General features: G+C 32.9%; 1 protein-coding gene across 1 annotated transcript; it reads right to left on the bottom strand.

Moving 5' to 3' along the window:
* Positions 1-1,560: 1,560 nt before the first annotated feature.
* On the bottom strand, positions 1,561-19,634 carry LOC139504093 (uncharacterized). Its single transcript, XM_071294152.1, has 4 exons — positions 18,794-19,634; positions 17,883-17,999; positions 17,538-17,654; positions 1,561-1,919 (listed from the first exon to the last, which is right to left on the bottom strand). The coding sequence occupies exons 1-4, from the start codon at positions 19,446-19,448 to the stop codon at positions 1,561-1,563; spliced, it is 1,248 nt and encodes a 415-aa protein (XP_071150253.1). The 5' UTR covers positions 19,449-19,634.
* Between the last annotated feature and the right edge of the window lie 1,174 nt (positions 19,635-20,808).

Here is a 20,808-nt window from a genome sequence, read left to right as displayed (position 1 = left end):
TTTCATTAGCAAACAGGTGTCCGTACAATATGTCAAGCTCTTAAATTCAAGGTGACAAATGTAAGCCGTTTCTGCAAAAGAAAAACAAGTCACCATCTGCATTGATCAATTATGAGACGCAACAGCTTGTTATACGTATTTCTATTTTAGTCCATCTGAATAGTACTAAGCCTTTTTAATTGATTTGTATGGTCCGGTCGTATGTTGTACTGTTACACCACTTTCCCAGGGGGTTGGGTGGTGCTATAATGTTCAACTCAAAAACATTCTGTATGTGTTTGTTCCTAGTCTACAGCCTGTTGTCCGTTGTTGCTATGCTACATATTGTTTTTATTTTTAACCTGAGTTAGACTATTAGATTTCCCGTTTCAATTGTTTCACATTTGTCATTTATTTTGGGGATTATAAATATTTTTTTAGCAGACTATGCGGTATGGGCTTTGCTCATTGTTAAAGGCCTTACGCTTACGCTACGTATTTCTGTGTCATTTGGTCTCTTGTTGAAGACGATTACAGTAGCAATCATATCACATCTTCTTTTGTATACATACAGATTTAACAGTAGGAGTTATCTTCAAACCGAACACTGCCACCCTTAAATAGTTTGCCATCGTCTTATTTACTATGTTTTGACTACAGTAAGACGCAAACGTAGTAGGATGGATTTTGGTGAGAGGTTTGACATCGTGGATGCTACACCACCACACAGCTCGACTTTGAACTTAACATCCGAAACGGCTTTACAAGCTGACATACTACTCCAGAGGCCAAAAACACCGTTGCAGCAACAACATACATTCGGGTGAAAAATGAAAGCTTAAAGACAAGAATAACCAACCCTGCAACAATAGACACGACAGTTTGCAATATTGAACGGATAACCGGATTCTAAACCCATAGATCGTCAACATAGTGAAAGTCCACATTCTGCAATTAACACCAATGCAAATTATGAAAATTATGATTTTTTTAAAGAAATGGCATATATTTACTATTAACAATTTAACTTACTTAGGTTAGCCACATGAAAATTTGGCGAGGTTAAACCATTTTTGCTGCAATGTCAATCCTGTACCTTATTTTTCTTTTATCTCAACCAGTATGTTAACGTACATAAATAAATTTACTATAAAAATCCACTAACATCCACATGATAAACTCTAACATATTTAAAAGATAACACAAACTAAATAGCAAACTAAACCGTTAGGCATGCCGTACGCATTTGCTAAACACATTTTAATATATCAATACTTTTAGAATCACAAAAGTAAATTTGAATCATTGAAATATAACAACATGCTTAGCTAAGAAACTTGTGGTTAATTTTATTTAATAAGATACACATTCATTATCATATTGTATGGCTGTTGTTTCAAGTAAGATATTATTATATATTATTATTAAAGTGCATAAGTTTATAGTACACATTTGAAAAAGAAAAGAAGGAAAAGTTGGTTCGCAATTTTGAACTCCTTTTATATTTATCTTTTAAAGATTGTGCTGAATTTTTATAAATCAAATTAATGTCAAACGATATCCATAAATTATGTGAGTGATTTAAAGCTTAACTATCGTAATGCAACTTGAAGAATCTAAATGATCGCCTTCAATAGTAATCACATCATTTACAGATAACACTATAAACGCTGACAAAGGTGCTGAATAATATGGAGTTGTATTTGAGTCAGCAACGTGAGACCAAGCCCTCGCTATAGCGTTTTTATTTTTTTTAATGTAAAACCCATTCTGGCTTCTTGAAAGGATATTTGATAACACTAGATAAAATCCTGCTTTCGGAGCAATAAATATTCCATCACGATACGAAGAAGCCATAGAAATACCATGAGATGATGTCACCGTTCTAAACTTGATTCGATTTCCCGATACAATAGATCCATCACATGCTGTAAATCCAACTTAAAACAGAAAAAATAAGCATCATTAGTTATGCAGTTACTGCAACATACAAATTCAGTTATAAAAGTAAACATCTTATGCTATAATGTGTAAGGTAATTTGACAAATTCATAACTAAATAAATCGGACCAATCAAAACACCTGAAATTGTAATAAGGATAAACAATGATAAATGTTCAATCTTGTTTAGAAAATTATGATTTTGACTCACTTTGGCCGAATTTTAATAGTTTTAGTTTCAAACGACATTGATTACAAGTATTTAACACCATGCTTTTTATGGTGTGAATTTTATCTATAGGTTACAGTTAATTTGTAAAATCAGGGATTTTAATCTCTGAAAGTTTGTTTTAGAATCACAAACAGTTCTAATACGTTCAGGTATTTCACATCCAATTTTTTATGGAAATATTCTTTATAAAGCACAAAGGTGTCAGTATTCACCTCAGAAACTTACAAAACCTTTGAATAGACTTATTAAGAAGGGATATAATTACGATACTGTTGTCCAGTCATTAAAGATTGCATATTTTGGCGTTAATATTGAGTCACTGATAAGGTCTTTGCATCGGAACTAAACACATTTATTCTAAAAACAGTTGTTGGCATGACACGGGTTATGTTCTTCTCATATATGTTATGATGGTATGATACTAAACCCCTAACGGGAAGGATTGTGCCTGTTCATATGACGAAATCATAATATTTCAGTCAGTTTAATTGAAGTCTGGAGCTGGCATGTCAGTTAACTGCTAGTAGTCTGTTATTATTTATGTATTATTGTCATTTTGTTTATTTTTTTTGGTTACATCTTCTGACATCAGACTCGGACTTCTCTTGAACTGAATTTTAATGTGCGTATTGTTATGAGTTTACTTTTCTACATTGGTTAGAGGTATAGGGGGAGGGTTGAGATCTCACAAACATGTTTAACCCCGCCGCATTTTTGCGCCTGTCCCAAGTCAGGAGCCTCTGGCCTTTGCTAGTCTTGTATTATTTTAATTTTAGTTTCTTGTGTACAATTTGGAAATTAGTATGGCGTTCATTATCACTGGATTAGTATATATTTGTTTAGGGGCCAGCTGAAGGACGCTGCCGGGTACGGGAATTTCTCGCTACATTGAAGACCTGTTGTTGACCCTCTGCTGTTGTTTTTTATTTGGTCGGGTTGTTGTCTCTTTGACACATTCCCCATTTCCATTTTCAATTTTATTAGTGATAATATCATATGTCTTATGTATGTCAAAAAAACACTTGAGCGTTAACGTGGTAGGAATTGCAGCACTTGCATGTAAATAAATAAGGTAATTTCGTACACATTTGTCATCTGTAATGCGACCTTAAATGCATATGCAATATAAAGTGACATGGTCAATCACAAGAATAAAAAGGGTGACACAAAGGGATAATAGTTATCAAAGGTACCAGGATTATAATTTAGTACGCCAGACGTGCGTTTCGTCTACATAAGACTCATCAGTGACGCTCATATCAAAATATTTAAACAGCCAAACTAGTACAAAGTTGAAGAGCATTGAGGATCCAAAATTCCAAAAAGTTGAGCCAAATACTACTAAGGTAATCTATGCTATCATGTCCTTGCATCTATATTGTTATTTTAATTACAAAAGTTATGCCTAGTTTTACTTTAAGTTTTTAACTGTATCCATAACGTCATATATGACGCAACTGTGTCATGTGTTGTTCAAAACGTTACCGTTTGGTCAATGCTTTAACCCAAAAGTGTACACACATGAGTTCCTAACTGGGAGAATTGACATGTTTAGATTGGTTTAGTCATAATAGTTTATCATCATAAGTATTTTGAGTCGAGGACTCCTATAGTTTCTGTCAGCGTTTGACGTGATGCTTTTTTCCTGCTTAAAATGTTTACTCCCGGTAAATTGTAATAAATATCAGAGCAAGATCAAGTTCTTCAGTGTTTGATATGTTTACATTTGCCCTACAGCAAGTATACTGCGGGTTCCTAGAGGTAAGAAGCAGCGCATTTAGCTGTATGCCTCGCCGTATATTAATAAGTAAGCGTCGTAAGTTAAGAGGTAAGAAACAACGCAGATAGCTGTAAGCCTCGCATCGCTGGGATGTCTTTGTATTGTCGAATTTCAGATATTCCCGTTTGGTCAAAAAAAAATACAAGAATGTTGTTTCAGTAGCTCCGCCCCTTATGTAATTTATATAGTTGTCAGAACATTGTACATGTATGTAAATTTATCGGCTGTTCCAGAAGTTTAAATGTATCATTTTCTCCTATGGATTATATATTCAAACGTCCATTGCTGAGAAAGAGCAGACATCAAAATTGACAAGTGAACGATATTTATCTCTCCCACGTATAGTTAAAAGTTTTATGAGTTTATTCGTATTAATTTGTTTTAAAGCTAGACAGACCTAGCCAGTTAAGGATTTGTCGTCTTTTTTGCCCTTGGGGCCTATAATTTGCTGAATAATTCTGTTGTTTCTGTGAATATGGAATATTTTATGATAGGACATACCATAGCTTGTTTTATAGATGTATTATTGTATCTCTAGCTTTTATATTTAATGCCGCGGTGAGAAAAGAGGACAGTCAGGTGTTACGGATGACTTATGGGTTTTCGACAGGATAAAAACACCCTAACGACAATGTTCGTCAAGGTTCTATGAGTTTCAATGACTGTGTAGAGTAAATATCAGCACGTCTTAACAATTCAAATTATTATACAGGACTTAAGGTAATATATGCATACTGTAAACTGTGATTTTATGCTGTTCATCATATCTAAGGCCAAGAATTTTCTCAAACTTCATCAAATATTTTTAAAACTTTATTTTTGAGTTAAATTCATTTGAATCTCGGGAAAAAACCCAGGTATGTTGAACTTCTATATTCTTTTTGCAGCCAATATAGGTTGCATTATTGTAAATATAGACAATTCAATTTACCATATGAGCTCCGTTTACGGCTTAAACTGTGCGACATTGACTAGGAAGTTTCGTAATATGATATATCCTAGAATAGAAATTTTATATGTACTACTAATGTTTTCAAAAGTTAAAACATATGGCTGAGCGGCATATTTTCAACATGTATATGCCTTGAATTTCTAAGAGTTGAACCTTATACTACAATTATGTACTACCTCTCCCTACACTCTTGGTCTTCATCAGAATTCAATTTCCCCGCTATCCATGTGTATTTATACTGAAAAAATTCTCAAGTTGTGTCTCTACGAGATAAAGCATAAAGATCATATCTGAGAACCAGTAGGTAAACAAAACAAAATATCTATGAATATTAGATTTCTCCCTAAAAGAGGAGTGGTTTGTGAAACAGCTATATTTACATAGTACACATTGTAACATCTACCGAAACATTGAAATATTAGTAAGAAATGAAGTGTATTTGAAGATATCATGACCTAGAAAATAGGTAGATCTCATTATAATGTATCGCCTGATGAGGCTGCGAAGGATTTCATCATCTTTTTTTTTTAGAGTTATTCCCCCTTGAAGCAATTTCTTCTATTTGCTTTTTTCTTAAAAGATATTAGAGATAGAATTGATTTGAAAACGACGACATTTACAACAAACCGATGACAATGTTAATACACATACATATAACTATTTTGTTATTAACCGTTATAAGGAGTAATTTCCCATGAAAAACTGTTCATCATTTTTTTTAAATTGTTTTCGAGAACCGAAAGTCGTAGAAACTTGGGACCTACACCAATAATCTTAAGTTCATGTGACCTTCAATTTGCACCCAAGGTCAAAGGTCACCGATTGCCCAAAAAAATACGCTGCAATTTCAATCTTGCATATTTAGAAAATGATGAGAAATGGCTGCATACATACTTTGAATAACATTTTTCTCTGGACGAGCTCTAAATTTTACAAATTAAGCCTACAACTGTTCAACCATCCGTTCAAAAGTTACGACGAGATTATTCTTAAAAGTAAAGTGTTTTGTGTATTTCTTTGAAAGATAACATATATCAACCCACAATAAATTGAAAAATTAATCAGTATTACAGTATATTCAATTTGAGGTCAAATTCAAGGTCATGATGACATTTACCTTGACTTTCAAAGTGTACTATGATCTTGATTTTGTGACATATGAAAGGTCAAGTGGTCTTGAGTTGAATGTCGGTATTCCCATTGTGTCCTTGATGAACCTTGGAAGTGTCCCATTTTTTTCTTCAATGTTGTCCCTTCACTGCAGATCAATTATCGATTAACAGATTTGAGATATCTGTTGTCGTTTTAAAGATAATGCAGTTTAACATTTTGCGAGCGGAGGCAAGAATATCTATACCAGCAACAGTTTACCACTTTGATTTTTCAGAAATTGTGGAGTTTAAGATGGTTGTATGTTTGACCAAATACCAAACCCCTTCAATGAAAAAACCTTAAAAATATCAATTTGAAATTTTCATGTTTTGCATTGACTTTGCATTGAAGTTTCATAAGTTCTATTTATGTAATTGATATTGCATCCTTTTTGGCAGTTTGCCAATTGGGGTCATTTGATATATCAAATTGAATTATAATTAACCCTCCTCAAAAATGAAAATTATAAACCCCTTTTAATCTAAGTTGGAAGGATGGGGTCATTTGGTGCAAAAAAATCAAACTTCTCAGATGGTTAGGTTGTTGCATATAAAATGAAAGTCAATAAAGCATACATTTCAAATACCAAATTAACGTCCTCAAAAAATTGGTTGGATAGGGTCATTGAGAACAAAAAAATAAAATTGTGTTCTAAAGTAAGGAAGTTGTATATCAAATGAAGGGTAATAATGTGTACATTCAAATATCAAATGTATGTCCTCACAAAATGAGGTGGATGGGGTTATTAAGCGCAAAAAATCAAACTGTCTAGACTATGGTGTTGTCGCTAATCAAATGAAAGGTATTCAAGTCTACATTACAAATATCATACTTCGGATCTCAAAATTTAGGTGGACGGGATCATTTAGTGTAAAAAGAGAACATTTTCAGAAGGTATGCTTTTCCTATATGAAATGAAAAGTCATAAAGAGTACATTACAAAAACATCACTTTAACAGGAAAGATCTTTCAATTGTTTACAAAAAAATGAGATACTAGTTATTTGAGCAATTACATTGCATTTTCTCTCAAGCCTTCATCATTTTTCTAAGATATCACTACAAACTAGTAAAAGTCTGAAATGGCATATATCTGTACTCGACAATATTGATTTTTACTCAACCAGTCTGAATTGGTCTGAAATTTACTTGATGTTAGACTGTATTCTGATCTATACTTAACAATCTGAACTTGTACTCAACCTTTACTCGAACAGTACTTAACCATTTTATACGAGTCTGAACGAGACTTGACATAGTCTCAACCATTCTCCACCCGGTCTGAACCATACTCGACCTAGTCTTAACCGTACTTGTCTAAGTCCTAACCAACCTAAACCTTTTTTTTTTGTATCTATATATTGTCTTTCATAAATAAAGGAACTGTTATACATGTATATATATATATATATATATATACAACTCGTCTAAACATCAACCCAACAATGTTAGATCTGTAAATTTGCTTTCGCAAATTTTTGGTTCTTCCCTCGCCGGGATTCGATATTCATTAAATAAAATAATAAAATAAGTAAAAAGTCAACAGTTCCATTCTATCGATTTCATCCTTCCATTGGGACTCTTCAGGATAACATCTGCACATGTGAAAATTATTTTTTACGCATATATATATAACTCGTCTAAACATCAACCCAACAATGTTAGATCTGTAAATTTGCTTTCGCGAATTTGTGGTTCTTCCCTCGCCGGGATTCGAACCCATGCTACTGTGATATCGTGACACCAAATCGCGCCGTCTCGCTAAACCACACGACCACCTGGGCTCTCAAATAAAAGAGCTTTCGCTGGCCGTGTGTTACCTTTCCTCGTCAGTTTTAATCTAGCGGCGTACTACAGTACATGATATATAAGGCATGAAGATGTTATTGTTACAGATCAGCTAAATTATCTATAGTAAAGGATCCTACAAATAAATGTAATATACAGTCACAGAAAATAATTATATTTATAAGTAGGTCTGAGTCAGTGACAACTCTACAACAGATGTATCCATCGGATCGCCATCAATGATGGTGATACATGGCTGTGTACATAATGTATATACAACTCGTCTAAACATCAACCCAACAATGTTAGATCAGTAAATTTGCTTTCGCAAATTTGTGGTTCTTCCCTCGCCGGGATTCAAACCCATGCTACTGTGATATCGTGACACCAAATTGCCTGCACTGCAGCCGTCCCGCTAGACCACACGACCACCTGGGCTCTCAAATAAAAGAGCTTTCGCTGGCCGTGTGTTACCTTTCCTCGTCAGTTTTAATCTAGCGGCGTACTACAGTACATGATATATAAGGCATGAAGATGTTATTGTTACAGATCAGCTAAATTATCTATTGTAAAGGATCCTACAAATTAATGTAATATACAGTCACAGAAAATAATTATATATACATGAGTCTAAATTGAAAACTACGTTCAAACCTATGATTACGTTGGATAAAAACCGCAATTTTTATACGTGTGCATGTAAAACAAACTTCGTTGTAGAAGGGTCTAAAAACAGCACAAACAACATTTTCCAAAAGACCAAAAAAGTGAAAAAGTATATTTAAACAAAACGCATTTGACTAACAGATCTAACAACTGATGTTCTTTAACCCTGTTGACTTCCATTGGCGATTGTCAAATAAAATTGATCACAAGATGTAACAAAACGGATCTTAATATAAATTTAATACAAAACAGAAAACAATTAACTATATATACATGTATAAACAATTCTAAATTGAAAACTACGTTCAAATCGATGATTGCGTTGGATAAAAACCGCAATATTTATACGTGTGCATGTAAAACAAATTTCGTTGTAGGAGGGTCTAAATACAGCACAAAAAAACATTTTCAAAAAGAACAAAAAGTGAAAAAGTATATTTTAACAAAACGCTTTTGACTAACAGGTTGAACAACTGATGTTCTTAAACCCTGCTGACTACCATTGGCGATTGCCAAATAAATTGATCACAAGATGTAACAAAATGGATCTTAATATTAATTTAATACTAAACAGAAAACTATAAACATGCGGCAAAGATGTTATATCACAAATATATATATCACTGAAGAGACATGTATTGTCGAAATCAAGATCTGGTGTACAAAAAAAATATTGACACCTTGTGTTTGTGGCATAACATCTTGACCACAAGTTTATCGTTTTCTGTTTGGTTCATACTGGTCCAGTATTGTTCAGACATTTGGTCGAGTATGGTTCAGACTGAAAAAATAGGTTAAGAGCTGGTCAAGTATTGGTCGAGTACAGGTCGAGAACGGGTTAAGACTGTTTCAGACTGGTCGAGTAATAGTTCAGCCTATTATCAACAGCAAAGATAAGGAACCAGTACAAATCAGTACAGTCGAGTATGGTTAATAGTGGGTCGAGTAAAATTTAGTAAAATTCAAACCAATTCAGATTGGTCTAGTAACATTCAGAACAGTTGAGTACAGATATAGGTCATTTCAGACTTTTACTGGTTTGTAGTGTACAAAATGTATTTATATATAAATATTTTAAGAACAACAAAATATGTTTTTTATTTAATGTTTGCCCTTGAACAGGTTAAATTTGTGCAACTCGGGGAACATTTGAACTCTGTTCATTTATAATAATTTGTTCTTTTGATGTGTTGTTAAATCGCCTTCCTAAATTAGGAGAGTATGGGGCACCTGCAAACAGGTATTAACCCGCCACATTCTGTATGTGCCTGTCCTCAGGAAAGGGCTGTTATTCAGGGCTGTCCTTTGTCATGTTTGCTGTTGTACATGTTGTGTATAATATTTTTTTAATATTTTTTTTATTGTTTTGTACATAAATTAGGTTGTCACTTCTCGTTTAAATAATTGTCTACACTTTTCTTTTCTTGGCCATTTATACCGGGATATGCGAAATGGGTTTATTTAAGATCGAACCGGTGACCTATAGTTTCTAATTTCTATGTCATTTAGTATTTGGTGGATTTGTTCCATTAGCAATCAAGGCACATCTTCTTATTTCTAAAGAAAAGTAGAAATGAATTTGATTTAAGGGAATACGATACAGTAGCAGGGGCAGATAATAACGTTTTCAAAACTTTTCGTGTTGTTTTCGCAACATTGGTAACCAGAACGTTGTAATTTCGCGATGTTTCTAATAAGAACGTTAACATTTCGCGACGTCGCTTTTTAGAAGTCATATTTCGCGGAATATTCACTGACGTCATAAATTTCGGATGCGCGAATTTCAAAAAAGTACCTGCTAAAAAAAGTGGCCATGACGGAGAAATCCGCCGACGAGCAGTGAGATCAAAGGAAATACTTGAGATGAAAAAAAATTAATCAAATACAACTTTGCATGACGAAATTGAAGAAAATGTGATACATATGTAGACACAGAAGAGAGTACTAAAAGTATAACATGGAAAGACGGAAGAAGAATTGTGGAGCTTTTTAGTCTGGTACTGGATAAGTGACAAAACTACACGGCCCAGCGGAATCTGCCCAACGTAGAGAATGAAAAATTGCAAGGAAGTGGGGTCTATCTTACTATTTGTTGCTTAAACTGTAACATGCTGAATAACATTTTAACAAATAAGACACACTTAGGAACGAAACGACCTGCAATAGCTAATTATGAGTATTGGTATCTACTTAACGTCCAGCGGAAAATATTTAATTGCACATTTATGACATCCAAATGTTATTTTAATGAAACTTAAAGAAATGAGAAAACGTATGAACCCGTGATTAATGAGAAAAATTCAACAAAATCTATGCCGCGTAGGGTGGCCGAATCGGGTATGGTGTTGGAAGATTTGAAATCCATACACAAAAGTCATTACTACGGCGTGTTGTACAGCTGTGCAATATTTTTCATGACGAGAACAGTTATTTTCATTTATTGATAATGAATTCGAAGTCAATAATACTATCTTGAATTGAAAAACATCAGAATCAAAATAGTTAAGTTTGTGTCTTTTTTTTTCTTTTCTTGTAAAGCATTTGGCAGACTCCAAATGTTTCGGAGAATTGTCATTGTAAGGCCAAATTTAACAGACTATCAATTAAATAACAAAACCGACTGCATGTGCGAGACCCTCATGGGTGGACAAGGTCGTATATTTTCCTCCTCGTCCTTTTCTGGACTTGAAATTGGTACATAAAATAAAACTGCCGATTTTATTTGATATTTTAAAAACATACAATATGGTGTGTGTATGTAGAAAAAGTGTCAATAAAAGTCCGTTAAAAAGATTTTTAAAAAAATATATTGGTGTGGTTTTTGGTTTGAATTTAAGCAAAATATTACCAATAGATACAGAATTGTCACACGTTAGTTTGTTTAATTGGTTGTATTTTTTTTGTATATGAAATTCGATGTAATAGACCAAAACAAAAAAACGCCCGTTCACATGCTGTTTAAAGGGCTTGTAATTAAATGGTGTCTTTTGGTATTGTACACCATATTTGTAGTTTGTAGTTCATTGTTTTGTACTTAAATCAGGCCGTAAGTTTCCCGTTTGAGTTGTTTTACATTTGTCATGTAGGGGCCTTTCATAACTGACTATGCGGTATGGGTTTTACTCATTGTTGAAGGCCGTCTGATGTCCTATAGTCGTTTACTTCTATGCCATTTTGTCTCTGGTTAAGATTTGCCTCATGTGAAATCATACCACGTCTTCTTATTTGTATAAGGATATCCCTATTGTACTTCAATGTATTGAGAGATAAAAATTGAAGTATCGGCAAATGTACACTAATTGCAGACAGACAGATCAGAAAGTGTACACAGGTTAAAACTCGTCGCTGTCAAGCTGATGAGCAATATGAAGTCATGCAGTAGGGTTGTTTCTGAGAAAAGTAACAAACGTATAGTTAGACAATCGGACACAAGAACAACGTGTTTTCAATATAGCTCTACTTCTAGACAAACAGTACGCCAATATTCATACATTTACGCCGTGTAAAAGGCTATGTAACTTATCTATTGATAAAGACATCGTTCAATATTATTCTCTAATACCGGCTGCTGTACTTCCTATGAAATGTTATATTACAACTTCATTTTTGGTCGATTGAGGCAATAATGACACGAGTTAAATTGCACGAAACAGCTCTTATTATAAAACAAGAAATACTCCTTATAATTTAAATTTGAAAGATGATTATCTTTTGAATGTAAAAAGAAAAAAAATCAAAGTACGCCGGGGCCTTTTAAAGTTTACGATACGGTATCGGTTTTGTCATTGTTGAAGGTTATACTGGTATCATCTCACTTAATTTATAGTTGGTTCACATTTTGTCATGTCAGGGCCTTTGAAATAATGTTGTATATCCTCTTACAGCACATGAAGCAATTTAGAACTGATGTCGGAAGGAGATGCAACTTTATACTTCTATCAGATTTTTCTTTTTTGCCGTACATCTGACAAAGTAATCTGCTAGAATGCTTTTTTATATCCTTTTTTTTTATTATGAAAAGGTTCCTGTTCAAATTTCGTTTCGTAAATGTTTAGCACAAATGTTTTGCTAATTTATGAGTAACCATCTTATAAATTTTTATGATCAGTATCAACGCTTAAAAAAACACCTGCATATACTTGACAGCGTACTCGTGTACGGCGGGAATGATTGCGCGACGTTGTTGCGATTAAAACTTAATTTAACGTAATTTAGCGCCATACTGATAGACGTCGTAAAAAATTAAGGTATATTGCTTTTATTGAAAAAACAAGCACATGGACCCCATTTTTTTTCTTTTGCAATCAATCAAGTACTGTTTCAAGAACACTCCGCCAAAATTTCAGAAAAAAATCAACGATCAATTTTTTTCCGCACTTCCGAAAAGACGCAAAAATATGGTCGATTTCTTTATTTCGGATATAGTAATCTAAATCCGAAAACTGATGATTTGATTTAACCTTAAACTTGTTTCAGCATGATAATGCCATGGATCAAAGGAACATTTTACAAAAAAACGGTTAAGTTATGACTTTTCGTTCAAAAGTATTGTTACTTTCTTTAAAAGTCCTAATTTATGAAATTTCAGGGATTTTCTTCCAAATATGCAAATTTCGAACTAAATTATCTCAAAAAGTAAGTGATGAAGGTACTTTTTTCTTTGCATATTTGAAAAGTACACATTGAAATTGACCTTCTATCAAAATTTTAAGAAAATATCAACGAGGGATCTCTACTGTATCGTATGCCCTTAACACTCATACTTATAAAACGAAAGTACATCCATAATTCCTGCTGGTTGTCACTAAAATATTTTAACGGATTATTGTTTCTCTCACTAAAACTGAATTTACAATATTGTTTCTATGAGTTTGCATAGCTATACATTATTCGATGCAATGCGTTTAAAATTTAGTCGATCCTTAATTCCTATTCTCCGATTGCATTTTGTTAAGGTTGAGGTTTCCGTCTCCCCTTTTTAGCACTTCAAATTTACAATTCCTGACATTCGGGACTAAGTTACATCTTGTGGATCGGTGTTACAAGTTGTAAATTGATTCAACACCTTGGTATTTGCTATTTTGCAAAATGCATCTGTGTCATGTACATCAAGTGCCAAAATTTGTTCGTCATATAAACAGGTGACATAGGAAAAGTTCAATTCTAAATTTTGGATTAATTCCGGGGTTTTTTTTATCCCCAAGAGCTTGTTGTTTTCTTCACACTAAAGCTAAAACTATAACCTTAGCATGGAAATGCAAAACCACACAGAGCCAGTTGTCTGTTGAAAAAATATACATTTGTATTTTGAGATACATACAGAATTTTGTTGTTGATACAAACTGCAAATCACAAAAAAACAATATCAAAAATACGTTCCTTTGAAACTGGCTGACAACGGGTTTTTCCCCTATTCTTATTTCAAGGAGGTCACCATTGTATTAACGAAACAGTGAAATGAACACATTGACTTGTGATCATACAATATGTTTTTTTTTTTCTGAAGGTATACTGGTAAAGTAAAATGGGAACATTTTTAATTATATAAATGAAATGTTGTCAGTAATCTTGTTAGCTGGACCAACAAGTTTTTGTTTTGGATATAAAATAGTTTGTTGAAATGTAATGGTCTTTTCCCCTTTGTGCCCGTATACCTATACATGCTTGAAAAGATATATTTTAAGTTGAAAAGTGGAAACTGCCTAAATGCACGTTCATGATAAAAAAAAAATTATAAAAACGATACTAAAATTCAATCGTTACCAAATCTCATGTATCAACCGGAACAGTAGGCTGTACGGGGATGGGGGGGGGGGGGGGGGGGGGCGGCTACTAGCTATTATTTGGTACACGGGGATAAGCCAAAAATATAGGTCATAACTTTGCGAGATTTTATATTAAAATGATCCACCTTTTTAATGACATTCTATATTAAAATGAATTTAAGTTTGATAAGTGTATATTGACTTTGGGTCTGATCTACATATATACATACATATGCTATTGCGAATCTTGCATATATACATGATATTTGTGCACCAAACGATGTCAATTCATATATATACAAACCAGGGATATATTGTATTATATGTCTCTTTTCAAACTTATGTGTAACTGTATATTTATGAATCATGAGAGACGATATAGATGTAGTGCTTATATAATCATGGATCATATCTTTAATTTTATATAGTATAGGTAATTCTTTCTTAAATATTTTTATAACTATTGGTACTGACTTTCTGAGAATTTACATTGAATAAGTACGTTTTTTAGGCAAAAAAGGCATACCCTACCGAATTATACTTCCCGTAGAAGGCTGTACTTGATTATGTTGATATTGAAAACTTTTACAATCCAGTTGATTCTGAAACTTAATATCAAGCTTTCAAAACTATCTGGTCGAAACAAAACGTCTAAGTAATATAGCATCAGTGTCGTTGACAGATAACACCGGAACAGGCTAGTAGAGGTTTTCCTCTACTGGACATTTGATATTATTCCACTGCATGTTGATTTTGATAGCGAAATCAACATTTGATAGGTTGGAACTATCACACGTGACGTCGTACAAAACTTCATATTCCCCTTAGAGTATCTTATTCCCCTCTGAGTATCATATTCACCTCTGAACATCGGGATTGCCTTGTCCGACGTTACCCACGGTTAATATTTAAATAGAATAGTTTGATAGAGTTTGTTTTAAAAAATATTTCTAATCTAAAAACAAATAGAAAAGAATAAATAATTAATTAAATTTAAATGTGTACTAATTATCATGGTGTATGTTGTGTTTAGTAATAAAACCAAACGAATAAGAAAACAATCATGTAAATTTTATATTCAGAAGTAAAAAAAGTATAGGCAGTGGAATAAAACATTCATTTCCCTTGGCTTCATGAGATATGAAGATTTGTTCACTCTCGAAAAGTCATATTTCCCTCGGGCGATGCCCTCGTGAAATATGATTTTTCTTGGTTGAACAAATCTTCATATTTCTCTCAGGCACGGGAAATAAATGTATAGTATATATTATAACCGTAAGATTCCGGTGATGTTAAAGATATAAACTATTTATTTGAATATTTGTTTTGGAAATGATATATGTAAAAATTCGCTGTTTCATTGTATGATCAATAATTATGTTGCATCTGCCTAAAGATGTGTAATTTCTTAATATAACATTAAAAATCGAGAAAAGGTTAAAAGAACTACACTGTTTAATAGAAATTTACTGTTAGTAAATTCTGGACATAATTCTAAATTAAGAAATATATCTTCCTTATGCGAAGCTCTTATTCTTTGACGAATTTCTATACTCTTATCCCTTTTTGAATAAATCAGCTCTGTAACGGTTGAAACAGGAGTTCGAAGAATAAACGTTGAAGTCGCCCCTTTAAAGGGTTTATGGACGGTTCCACGCTTTGCACGACCCTTAAAATGCTGACTTTAGTAAAAAAAAAAAAAAAGCCAATTTGAATTGATTGGATAAAAGAGAAGGGAGGCGATGTGCAATATATGAATGTTCTGAAGTGTATAAAAAGCTGTCAGTGCATAATATCTCATTTACCCATTTAAACACTTATTCTATATGAATTTATAAGGATGAAGATGGAAGGGTCTAAATGTCTTTTGAAGAATAGTTAAACAACAGGATGAAAACATTTTGACATGATGCCAAAAACAAACGCTGTTCTGTACTCAAATTGTTATACTGGAATTTTACTTGAAATAATTCAATGACACATAAAGCAAGTAATGGAATTTTTTTCTTCAAAATATGTTGAACATGTCTGTTGTTGCGACATAGAATTGAACCAAAGATTTAACAAGTAATTGGTTTTCTTTCTAGAGCACTCTTCGAAAGCAAATTGAGAATGGTACAGGTTACCCTAGATATCAGGTTAACAAACAAATTTGTAAAATAGACACGCGTTTCGTCTTCAGAGTTATCATCAGTTACGCTTCAATAGAAATATTTTGAAATGCTACATACAGAACGAAGATAAAGAGTTTCGAGTACCCAAAATTCCGAAAAATTTTGTCAATTACATCTAAGTATAGATTTCAAATTTCAATATACATTCTCTTCTTTTAAAACAAATGTTTATTAATCTAAGAATTATGAAATTGTGTTATTTAACATATTTAAGTCATCTTTCGTTGAAATTAAGAAAGATAAAGAGTTCGAACCCGATAAAACATGGTTGTAAAACATACTTTTTCACAATTAACGTGCTTTGTTTATGAATCAGAGAAAGGACAACATTCATTCTGAAGTCTTTACATCGCGCAACTCTTAAAACCGTCTCCTCGGAGACGGTAATCAACGTGCATTATAAAAATCTAATTTTATGAGATAACATGACATACAATACATTTATCTAGGGAATCATTTTTACACTTCAGACCATTTTCAATATCAACAGTTTACTAACAATCATGACAATTATCTCTCGACTTTGAACCTGAAAAGATAATTATGCCATACCGACTGTGTGTTGGGTCGAATTGCCTATACATCATTTTTTTGAATATTTTTATTTGACATTAAATACGTTTTGTACGTTTATTTTGTTTCATTATGAAAAAAAATACATTCATCTAGACTAGGTAGGGTTATTTTTATGGAGAAACCAGATAAATTTCACGAGCAAAGGGATACTTATGAGTCAATTATTACGGTATATTATCTACAGCCTGATTAATTTTAATGTGATAAGTACAGATTTCAAATTATTTGGCCCAACATTTTAAGAATGTTTTTGTCTGGCGTCAATATAAAATTTGAATCCATATATCTATGATGAGTTTATTTGCTATGTTTTTGGACTAGAAAATATGTTTTGAAATAAAATCAACACTTTATAAATTTCGCGCGTCCGAATCGCTTATCTGGGAGAAAGGCTCAAACCCAAACATTTGAAAGTCAGGAATGCACAAATAAGCTTAGACGTAAGGAGCTGTGTAAGATCACAGTAATATCAGTCATAATGATGCGGAATGGTCTTTCACAGTCAATATATCCACTTTTGAAAACGAACTTACCCTTTGTAGATAAAGATCGAACTGTTGTATTTACTTGCATGCCGATCCAGTTCTGTGAATTTTCTAGCCGAGTCATCTTGTCATTCAAGCCTCTAACCTCATTGTCTATTACTGAATCTGTATAAAAGAATTTACGTTTAAAGTCACTGGGTTAAGCATGGTTTGGTCAACTCGTCTTTGCAAAATTATTTAAATAAACAGAATAAAACAACGGTTGAGATGTAAAGAACATCTTTTTTTTCATATTTGGCGACGATATTAGGCATTTAAAGATATGTGCCTTGTTTTGGTTTCTGTCGATACATACACCTAATCTGATTTTCTTGTAAAGCCAAAAAAACTTACCCTTCTTTGATAGAGTATAAACAGTTGTATTAACTCGAAGAGATGTCAAATTTTGAGATATTTCCAGCCGATACATCTTGTCATTCAAATCTTGTATCTTAGTGTCAACTATTGATCCTGTAAATCGAAAAAGAGTTAAGTTTGAAGAATAATATCATCAAATAAAAACCTACTGTTATATAATTGGTTTGCTAATGAATGCAATGTTGTCTGCTCTATGGTCGGGTTGTTGTCGCTTTGACACATTCCCCATTTCCTTTCTAAATTTTATGTTACAATTTTTTTATTATACTTCACGTTAAAATGTCATATTTTGATTGGCTAATACGACGGTGTTGATTTACTCTATCACATGGCTGAGCGGATAAAATTTTTTTAAATGTCACCCTCTCATCCAGATCAATCAAAAATCGATAATTTAAAAGAATTGAATTTACATCAATTAGTTAAATACAATGCTTAAGTTAAATACGCTGTGGCTCAGATTGTATTATTTGATTGTCAAAATAAAAGAAATAAAACATCTTGCCCCACTTTTTTTTTCTGATACCCGTAACTTTGTTATGTACGTGACGTCATAGAAAATACTTTAATTTTCTTTTTAAACAAAATTAAGCTGTGAACGACAAATATGATAGGACATTTAGTATAATAAATTGAATATAACATAGCTGAGAGGGTGATAGAGCAGATTTGTACCCCTCGAAAAAGCATTGTTAACCTTGGCTTCGCCGCGCTTGACAATGTTTTCTCTGGGTAGCAATCTGCTCTATCACCCTCTCAGCTATATGTTATTTATATAATTATCACACCTTTTGCTCATTATGTTTTATCTCATTTTAAGACATTTGAATTAATTAATATTTGATTTATGTTTGTTTGGTCTTATTCGGACTTATTATTTTACTTACCATTATAAATGTTGTCAAGTTCCTTTTTGGCAATGCTGATGTCTTTTTTAGCTGATATTGTTAAATTGTAAAGAGCCAGAAAATCTTGACTCCTGGCTTGATTACTTGCTTTTAACATGTTAATGTCGTTTTTAGTTTCTTGCAAACCATTAGCCACGTCCAAATTTTTAATTTGCTTTAAACCTTCCACTTCCACCTTCAGTCTGTGGTAGTCTGTCTGAGTCACTGTGCTATCGTGTAACAAGCTTGTGTAATTTTGTTCCAAAACTGTCATTGTACTACTTAATTTAGTTATCTCGGCGTTCTTTTTCTGAAGAAGACTATCATATGTTTTTCGTACAGTCGCTAGCTCTTTCTCTTGATTTTCTAAACGGATAGCGTATGGTTGAAGATATGCTGTAATGTTTACCGCTTGTTGTCCTCCATTGTTACTCATGGCATCTACTTTTGTCTGAAGCGTTGTGACGATCTGCTCTAATTGACGCCGTGTCTGCTTTTCTTCGTATAGTAAATCCATTAATTGCATATAATGCCTTGTGGTTAGGTACTGACCTCCACCACTAGGTTTTACGGTACTACTATCCAGCAGAAAGGAACATCCTCCATGAAATATGAACGATACGACTAAGATTTTAGCCACCAAATAATTAATCATTTTATATAGGTTTCTCAAATTATTAAATAGAAATATTCGTCCTCACAATTTACCAACTAGATAATGTCCTTGTGTAGTTATCTGCGTTATAAACGTACTGTAATCAGATAAATTGATTTAAAGTCAATAAAATGTACACATACATGACATAGTCATACCATTAATACCTATTTCTGATATCCTAAATAAATAATTATGGTGCCACATCAAAACTGTAGTATTTTTATTTTATGCGTAAATTTTTGGGTGTGCCTACTTGTTTGTCATGAATATCCTGACAAAAAATATTGATTGTAATAAAGACTTCCGTTAAAAATCATTATACTTCTATTATATTGTAAAATAACAACATCAATAATAAGATACAGTAAATTGACATAACGAGAATATCAGCTGGCTTTGAACAAGTAATACATTTTTCAAAATATAGCTTCGATAAACAGAAAGCTGCCTTCAAGGATGTTTGATCAAACTTAATGTCCTACTAGCGCTATTATCAACTCTAGTAATCACTCATTTAAAAAAAAACACGAAGTAAACAAACCAACAACCATATCAGTTTAAATCAGCAAACTGAGAAATACTGTAAAATTACATTTAATTGTGTATCGTGCTCAGACATGTCAGACAAGCGTATCAATGAAATTTCTTAGCTATTCATTAAATCTTCTTAAAAAATCTGAGATTCACGAGCAGTAATCTTAATCTACTTTTATGCTCTTTATTTGTGATCTGAGTGTTAATGAAGGTTTATTTATAAAAAGACATCCTTCCCAAATAAGTATTTGACTCAATCGCCCACACCCCCTTCTTTTTCCCCATCCCGATTACCTGTCATAGTCAATTTATGCATCAGGGATAAGTATTTATATTACTTTATAATTTTTGAATAATATGAGATGCTATCTAAGAAGGGCGAAATATGCCAGAGGGACAATCAAACTCATAGATCAAAAATGAATTGACAACGCCATGGCTAAAAATGAAGAAAAAAAAACAGAAAAATAATAGTACACATGATATAACAAGAAACTAAAGACCAATTATTTATCCATCATTAAACAATACCAGGAGGTAATTCTCAAAAATAGGTCACCATGAACTGTAAAATACAATACAAGGATATTTTGATCTCCTCTTGGTCATAATAGCTGCGAATTGAATTGACTGCCATCAACACGAATTCAATTACGTCACAACACTTTCGGTAATAGATGAGATAGTATTACAACCTCAATGTTATAACTTCATTGGCGGTAAAAGCGCAGTCGCTTCTTTTGCTTTGAAATCAGTCGCCAGAACATATATGCATACGCCGCTTTCGCTGGTTTTAACACATCGGCAAGCAATCAGCTGGTCA

Source organism: Mytilus edulis, chromosome 14, assembly GCF_963676685.1.
Source record: "Mytilus edulis chromosome 14, xbMytEdul2.2, whole genome shotgun sequence".
In the NCBI taxonomy this organism is placed as follows: Eukaryota; Metazoa; Mollusca; class Bivalvia; order Mytilida; family Mytilidae; genus Mytilus; species Mytilus edulis.
The sequence above is the reverse complement of the archived record's forward strand: the minus strand, read 5'-3'. Positions and strand labels throughout refer to the sequence as shown.

Excerpts from the sequence above, each read along its gene's own strand:
- LOC139504093 (XM_071294152.1), bottom strand. The coding sequence starts at position 19,448 with ATGATTAATTATTTGGTGGCTAAAATCTTAGTCGTATCGTTCATATTT. Across the intron at positions 18,000-18,793 it reads ACTTGACAACATTTATAATG|GATCAATAGTTGACACTAAG; the intron begins GTAAGTAAAATA and ends TTCGATTTACAG. Across the intron at positions 1,920-17,537 it reads TCGATCTTTATCTACAAAGG|TTGGATTTACAGCATGTGAT; the intron begins GTAAGTTCGTTT and ends TTCTGTTTTAAG.